General features: G+C 41.0%; 1 protein-coding gene across 3 annotated transcripts in view; it reads left to right on the forward strand.

The window, feature by feature from the left end:
• SMAD3 (SMAD family member 3) overlaps positions 1-5,299 on the forward strand; it is a 102,263-nt gene extending 96,964 nt beyond the window's left edge. For all 3 annotated transcript variants that reach the window (XM_075006558.1, XM_075006560.1, XM_075006559.1), the window contains one exon: positions 2,310-5,299. In XM_075006558.1, coding sequence (XP_074862659.1) covers positions 2,310-2,433 — 124 coding nt within the window. In that variant the 3' untranslated portion in view covers positions 2,434-5,299. The remainder of the gene's footprint in view (positions 1-2,309) is intronic.
• The last annotated feature ends 3,487 nt before the right edge of the window (positions 5,300-8,786 follow it).

The raw sequence follows: 8,786 nt of genomic DNA on the forward strand, positions 1-8,786 counted from the left end.
GGCTTCCCTAGGCTAACATACTGAAATACATCTTCAAGCTGATGTGCTGTCTGGGAGTCTGATTGTCCTAATAGAATGTCAGAATAAAGCATAAAGTTAACATATTTGTGGATTGGAGGAAACAGAATGCAAAGAATAGATTTGTATGTAATGGTGCTGAGCCATTGTTGATGTGCTCTTTGTCAACCAGTGTTTGAGAAGTGGACACATGTTCTGTGTTCAGTGAGTGTGTTTTAATGTCATGTTGGCCATGAAAGGGATGTATGCGTCACTGAAATGTCGGAGTGAGTAAGAGAGCTTTTCCACGCTCCCTTGTAATCCTTCTGTCGCGGTGGCTCCTTTCCTACAGAAGATTCACCCTGAGGCCATTCTACAGGGTAGACTCTGCCAATTCACCCACTCTTGTGGCAACATACAGCAGGCTGCCAAATTTGGTCTGCCATGTCTGATCTGGGAATGGGTGTGGTGCCTTCCAGGCAGAGTATCCATTTTAGATCAGAGGGTAGCAGGTACACATTTATAGATAGAATGCATTGCAGCTCCCACTTAGCTAGGCAGCTCAGAGGAGGTCATCTTGCTATTAATCTACACCTCAAATAGCTGTTGCATAATGCATATAGCAGCCCCTCTGTACCTGCTAGGGTCTTGATTCAGCAGCAGCTTTTCCTCCAGGCCACTAAGGCTTTGGCTTCCTCCTCTTAATTGATTAACCCATCACACTCTGAGGATGGGTTCTAAGCTGGGCTACAGGGCATGTCTGTACGTTTGGGAAGAGCAGCCTGGTCAGCGTCTATCTTCTGGAGTTCAATTTTGCGCCTCTGGTAAAGACTCGGTAAGCGTCGATCTTCCGGAGTTTGATTTTTGCGCCTCTGGTAAAGACATGCAAAATCAGTCTCTCTGGGGTTGGCAGTCGATCCCTGTACTCCATGCTGTCACGTGGAGTAAGGGTGGTTGACGGGAGAAAACGCTCCTGTTGACCTCCCTTAGGACAGTCAGGTAAGTTGATTTCTGATATGTTTATTCTAGCTATGCAAATGCCGTAGCTAGAATTGCTTATCTGAAATCTACTTATTTCCCTAGTATAGACTAGTCCATCGTGTGCTTCTTTCCAGCCTCTCCCTATTCTTCCTTCTTTTCTGCAACACACTCTGGCACCAGAAGAAACTCCCTAATCCAGCTTGCTTCTCTCAAGCAAGAAGAGAGACTCCCATGACCTTACCCGTGGCCTGCCTTTTCTCTTGGCCTTCCTCTCCCTGGTCCATGGCCCTCATGCCTTCTGAAGGCACTGCCCTCTTAGGCCAGTTGCCATTTGGGGCAAGTGAAGGATCGAGGGAGGAAGGTGAGATAGGACAAGATAGAAGTTCCACTAGGCAAGAGCTCTAGCTAAGCCTTTCTTTCCTCCCCCCACCTCCCGGTCCCCAGCTTCCTCTTTTCAGTGTAAAGATTAGGTTACTAGCATCCTATGCGTTAGTGATGTGTTTCTGAAATGCCTACTGGTGTATATAATATAAATTTAATTTTTACAGTGCTTACCAGTTTTGCTTCTTAGATGCTCCTTTTATTCAATTGGTCACATCCAAACTTTTCTTCTCCCCACAATGCCTTTGTAAACAGCATAATCACACCAATTATGGCACCTACAGAGACTCCTGAGCCTTTGAATGGGGGGAAGTATTGGAAACGTAAGACCTGTTGCATAAGTCTGAACTCCTGCATATTGCCAGACTGCTCTCTGCAGAGGTCCTGCTGTGCAGGCCAAGCCATACCTTCAGAGTGGGTGTGGATGTCAACCAGGGTTACTGGATGAGATTCCCATAAATCTTTCCCAAATTCCCCCATACCTGAACTTCAACCAGCTGCTAAAACCTAATTCTTTGGTTGAGAGAGTATCCTGATGTTTTATTTTTAAATTACACATACACTGAAGTGTTAGAGCCAACCTAATTATGACAGACAAGGTCTGTGAAAGGCATTTAGGCAGTAGCTTTTCTTTTTATCTAGAGGGTCAAATGTTGCCTTCTTTCAGAAATCCTTAGGCCCTAAATAGATGATAATGCAATTATCTCCTGCCATGATTGTAAAGCATATCGAGCAGGAAAAAGGTTTGAGGGAGGGATAGGGTGTTGATTTTTTTTTTAAATAAGAATTTGGCAGCATATGCACAATACATGTTATAGAGAAGGAAGACATTCCTTTGGAGTAACATGCAGAATTATTGTCTAAGCAGGAAAGAATGTTTTAGTAGCTGTAAAATCTCTTCATATTTGTAAAGTTTTAAAAGTTTCTCCCCCTTTTTTTTTTCCTCCTAGACGGCAGACTGTAACCAGTACTCCCTGCTGGATTGAGTTGCATCTTAATGGTCCTTTGCAATGGCTAGACAAGGTCCTTACACAAATGGGTTCTCCCAGCATTCGTTGTTCCAGTGTATCGTAAGGAAACAAAGACTCTGGAAGATGGAATCAGGTTAATCCTTGGCAAAAAGCATAATAAATAATTTCTCCGTAGTATTCACATGATCAGAAAAAACATGAATTGCAAGTATGAGAGTGTTTTCAAATGAAGTGCTCATTTTAAGCCCCTTCTATGAAACTCTGTTAGCACATATTATGGGCCATTGGAGTAAGAATTTGAAACTGATCTTTTTCATGCTTAGAACATGCACTTCTGTTTTAATGGAGTGAAGCAAACATTCTACATTTAAATCATTGTTGTGCCTATGTTGCCTCTGCTGTGTACAGCTCCGAGCACAGGGAAGCTGCTTTCACCTGGTGCAGCTCACTGGGTTGGGGAGGTTTTCCATTTATGTTGTAGAACTTCAGCTCATTGCAAAATAATAGCATTGTCTGGAGAAAAGATACCATTGAGCATTCCTGCCAAGCCTTGCTTCTGATTTACTCTGATTGCCTGCCAGGCATGTCTGCCCTTTCTGAATCACCTCACCCCAACAACAGGGCGGAGGTGTTAAATAAAAGCAACACACACAAAAGAGAGTTCTCCTACAAAGCTCAAAGGAGTTCTCCAGAGAGAGTAAATTTCCTTGGTCAGTCACCAGGCAGTGAGACAGTTCTGTTTGGCACTATCCCAGTAGTCATGCTGAATTGAACCTTGGAAGGTTGACCATCAGTGGTTCAGTCTTCCCCTCAATGTAGATGTACCCTTAGTCTTTGCTACTCAGTCATCTGTTTATCTTTGTTCCTGATAAATATTACACACGTTTGTGCCAAAATGTCAAAAAAAGCCTTACCATATTCAGAATTTCCTATGGAAATCTGATAGAAAAAAAATTACGAAACTAGGTCTGATTCTAGGAAGTATAGACTTTTCGTCACAGTTGTTTGTGATAAATAAGGCCTCAATCCTGCAAGCACTTATGCACATGATTAACTTTTAGATACGTGAGTAGTTCCATTGAACTCCATGTGACTGCTCTTGTGTGTACTTGTGTGCACATTTGCAGAACCATAACTGGGCAATGTGCTTTTGATGCCATTTCAGGTGCACTTCAGATGTTTGAATATGTCTGGTCTATGTACTGAGGGTTTTATTACATACTGAGGGTTTTATTACATACTTATTCCCTTTGTGTACTGGCCAAAATAATTTGTTTACTAAATAATAATTTTGTATGTGGAAGCATCACCAAAGAAGCCTTTCTTTAGTATGCATACTGGACAGATTCTCCTAGATTTACTCTGTTACACCAACTTTCTGTCCATACACACAGGAGAGTGACTGTGCTGTCAGTTTCACACTCAAAATGCTCTTCAGGACATTCCTTGCCAGTATCGTTTTCTCATAGCAAATTAAAGGATGTCGTGGAGGATGCCTGTCCATCAAACATGATAGATTAACCCCAGGTTGTAATTTGTGCTCCGGGCTGAGAATTCTGCTGCAGACTTCAAATGGTACTTGTGCTCCTGCTGAAGAAACTTCCCCTACTGCTTTGACTGGAACTTTTGTGGAGCATCAGCACTCGAGTCAGAGTCCTGGAAGTTTGTCATTGACGGTTTCTGCAGTGCATTTGAATTTGTGTAATTATGAACGCCTGTGATCCATGCACCGATGGGGGGGCGGTTTTAGTAATATGGTATTCACAAGCCATTTAAAAAGAATAGGTCTGACTGTCACTGTGGATTGGTTTGATATAAGTTGGCTTCTTCACCTCCAGATATGGGCTTCTGCATGGAAAGGTCTGTTCTGGAACTTGTTATGAAGCTGTTTTGAATAGGAAAAAGTGCTATGTAAAAATGGCTCTGGGTTTCTTCCCTGAGTATCTGTAGTCAGATTTACTTATTTCACTGCACAAATCCACTTTTACCTCCTTACATAATTGTGCAGGACGCTGGCTTCTGTTTCCTCTGGTTCCTTAGCCACCAGAGGTACATATTCTGATTGTTTAAATTGTTGACTAATGGTGGTATAAAACAGAGGGTGTAAATCAGATTCCAAACTGAGTTAGCAGGGTAGCAGCTATGAGAAGGGGCCAAGTGTTTGGTTTGTTTTTTTTTTGATATATGACGTTCATGGAGAGAATCTGCTTTTCAGGCTCTGATTTACACATGGACTTCATTTGTCAAAGTGGGTATCTGTTTTACTTGGTAGAGGGCTAAAACCTGTAAACCTCTCTTAATATATAGCACAGAAAGCTGTATATGGATTATAATAGTAAACCATGGTAACCAACATCATCATTCCTGTAAAATTAATTCCACTGGAAAATGTAAGTCTTAGTACACTTAGAGAAGATAATAAGGGGAAAAAATTGCCTTCTTTGCTTTCTCACTAATTCATAATAACTTTATGGTTTTCAAGTCCCCTTTTAATTTCAGGTAGAAATTACTGTACCTTTTAAACAGCTGAAAAAATTGGAGGAAGAGGGAAACTTCGTGAGCCCAGGGTTTGGTGTTGCACAGTTTCAGTTGGATATTGTTCAGATAAAGCTTGTTCTCCATCAGTTTTGAAATATATTTCATGTGTCTTAATCATGCCGTTTGTGGGTGACACTACTGAAAGGGAATAGATAGCACTTGGGCGTTTCTTTTGTACTCAGCATGGCTCCAGAGGTGCATGGTTGTGTTTTGTTTTTTACTTATTTTCTAAAACTTTATAACGGTAGCTTTGATATGTAGCACAAATGTATGCAGTCAGCCATGCCTTAGCTTAGATTACATATCTGTGCTGGAATATCTTCTCCTTTAGCTGTAGTCTTAGCTAGATAACCAGGATTTCATACATTTTTTTTTTTTTTTTACAAGCACAGAGTCACTAGCAGGAACTTTGGCTCTTTTTAATTGGCATAGCCATACACAAGGACACGGCTGCTGGCAGTCGTTTCAAATGGCCTTGTGATTTTTAATGACTGTGGTGAATTTTTATTATTAATATTTTGGACTGAATTGCAGTGTGTATTTTGTGTTTAGCTTGTCCTAAAGTAAAATCTCGTGCTATACATTGATTTAATCAACAGCTATAAAGTAGGTGTGCAAGTAAAGCGGGAGGAATTGGAAGAATATCCAACTTTCTTCAAGGCTTTTGCTATAAACATTTATCCAAGGAATGATGATGGATGGGTGACCTTAAAGAAATAATGTCTGTTCAGCCAGTTTACTCTCCTCTTAGAGGCAAGTATCCTTGGGACAGTACAGAGACACACTATAGGGTGACAGATTTTCCTAGCTGAGTCTGAAGCAGCTGGTGAGCATGTCCATATCTCATTCCAGTTACTAACTGGAAGAAGCACTAGGAGGCAGAGCATAGCTCTGTGAGGACTCTAACAACAAAACATCTCAGTGTGAGCTCTCCTTAGACTCTGTGGCACAGGGTAGGTAGAAGGAACAGAATATCAAGACTAAACTGGTCTAAGCTAGAATGAGAAATTATTAGTCACTATATAGTAGTTAATTGAGCTGTATGGTTAAGAAATTCAGTATATTCTTCTGTTTTAACATTTATCTAGTTTCTTTGAAAATTCAGATGAATCAAATATTTAATGTTGAACAGAGCGCTGCAGTGCTGAAGTTAAAGATCTGAGGATTCTCTGATGATACTGATATCAGAGCAGATACATATCTGTCCTAGACCTGATCAAATTAAACAAAACAGACTTTTTGCTCCATTTACTTCAGTTTATGTTGCAGAAGCCCTTGTTTGGGTGGCTGTTCTTCTAACAATAAATGTTGTACACAGATGGGCTGTTGCACTGCGCTCTTCAGGTCTTCTGGTTTGACTATTTTACAACAGAATGAGTTTTTTAAAAATAATAAAATACTAGTAAATGTTTTGGTTCATCTTATGTTTCCTCCTGTGAATACCAGATGAAGTTGCACCATTGCATCCTGTTCCATCTTGAGGCTGGAGGAGGTCCATCTCTTTGTTTGTGGAGGGAATTGTTACCCCTTTTTGTAGCTGTGTATGAGCATGTTTGCATTAGTACTTAGATTTTCTTAACCTGAGATTGTACATTAATGAATGGTGCAGCTGCCTATGTGCTTTAGATGAAGCATTATTCACCTGTTACTAAAGGCCTGTACTATGTATGCCCTCTAATTTCATATGGGAAGTTGTTCTATGTTTGTCATTTTAATAAACTTTAATTTGAAAAATAAAGCTCTTAAGCAAGTAGTTAAAGACATGAGAATTGAGCCGGAATACCTTTGGAATGCTAGAGTTCATAATGTAGAACCAACAATATATTCAGCTACTGAAAATGTCCCTGGTTGTGTATTCAGATATGAGATTACATACATGAAAGACTGTTGTTCCTTTTAAAGTGTTGCAAAGTTGTGCTATTTGAAGCCCACAAGAAAATGATGCATGAAGTTGCAACCCATTTGTTTATTTTTTTATTTATCGCTTGACTGGAAGGTACAGAAGCATTGTGGTTCAAGATTAAAGGAATATGCTGTCAGTTGCAGGAAACTCAAATATGGCTAACTGTTTAGCACTTGCCCAGCGTACCAAATTGTATCCTCATGCATCCAGCAGTTTTGAAATATGGACACTCAAAGTCCTGTGAAGCATGCAGAAATAGCCATAGCTTTAACCCTGACCTCTGTTTCTGAAGCGACTTATATTTGACACCACCGAGATCTAAGTATCAGATGTAAAGAATTAAGATATCAAGGGAAGCTCAGAACTTCATCTTTCTAAAGGAGATAAATGTGAATGGATTGACTTTGATTTCCACATACAGCATCTAGGGCCTTTTCCCAACTGAGTTCTATGTACACTATATATCAGTAAAAAAAACTGTAAAACAGTGCTGAATGGATAAGGTGCTGCGTTTTGTCAGTGAGGTCATGGATTCCATCACCTCTGTGATTTCTACAGCAGATGGTGCACTTGCCCTAGGGGCCACCTGAGCAGCTCGGGCAGCCCCTGAGCCAGGCACATTACCTGCTGCTGGGGAAGTCGTGGACACCCCTGAACCTCAGCAGCAGGAACTTGGGTATGGAAATGCTCAGGGCTGGGGGTTGAGGTGCATGGGAGTGCTCACCCCGGGAGGCTGCCTGGAAGGGAACAGGAACTCCCCTCCCTTAACTCCTAGCTGTATGCCTTTGCCCCCACACCCCCCAGGCACTGCCCTTGCAGAGCCCGCTGACTGCAGTTCGTAGCCAATGGGAACTGCAGAACTGGGGCTTGGGGTAGGGCAGCCCAGAGGCAGCATGTGGATCTAGAAGGTGGACATTGCCATTTCCCAGGCACAGAGTAGGGAAACTGTCCCAGTCCCACCAACTTGCCCCCACAAACATCCCATATCCATTCTCCTGGGTAGCTTCCCATCCCCAAGTTCTAGGGGTGTTTAGTAAGTCACAGCTGTGAATTTTTGTTTATTGTTTGTTACCTGTCCATGACTTTCAGTAAAAATACCAATGACTAAAATGCATCCTTAGTAATGGATAGGTCTGTAACCAGGTTGTCATTTATTGTGATAGGGGGACTAGAAGCCCCTTCTCCTTCTGCTTGGGATAGTAAGTAGGGCTGTTGATTGATCACAGTTGTGATTGTCAAAAAAATCAGTAGCAATTAATTGCACTGTTAAATGGAATATTAGGTGAAATGTACTAAATATTTTGGATGTTTTTTCTACATTTTTCAAATATATTGATTTCCATTACAACACAGAATACAAAGTGTACAGTGCTCACTTTTAAGTTGTGTTGCAAATATTTGCACTCTAAAAATGATAAATATTATTTTTAAGTTCACCTTGTAAGTACTGTAGTGCAAACTCTATGGTGAAAATATAAGTTACAAATGTAGGAATTTTTTTGTTACATAACTGCAAAACAAAACACTGCAAAACTTTAAAGTCTGTAAATCCACAAGGTCCCACTACTTGTTCAGCCTATCGCTCAGACAAACAAATGTGGTTACATTTACAGGGTCTAATGCTGCCTGCTTCTTATTTACAAAGTCACCTGAAAGTGAGAACAGGTGTTCATGTGGCACTTTTTAAGCCAGCATTGCATGGCATCCAGGTGCCAGATACGTTAAACATTCATATGCCCCTTTGTGCTTTGGCCCCCATTCCAGTAGATGTGCTTCCATGCCCATTATGCTCATTAAAACAGATTATGTTAAATTTGTGACTGAACTCCTTGGGGGGAGAATTGTATGTCTCTTGTTCTGTTTTACCCGCATGCCGCCACCATATGTTGTGTGTTTATGTGCATATATATCACCATATATCTCAGCAGATGACTATGCACATATTCATTTTAAGACCACTTTCACAGCACATTTGGCAAAACTTAGGGTATCAGTAACAGCAACGAAGGGTCCTG

This window comes from Carettochelys insculpta, chromosome 12 (genome assembly GCF_033958435.1).
Source record: "Carettochelys insculpta isolate YL-2023 chromosome 12, ASM3395843v1, whole genome shotgun sequence".
NCBI lineage: Eukaryota > Metazoa > Chordata > Testudines > Carettochelyidae > Carettochelys > Carettochelys insculpta.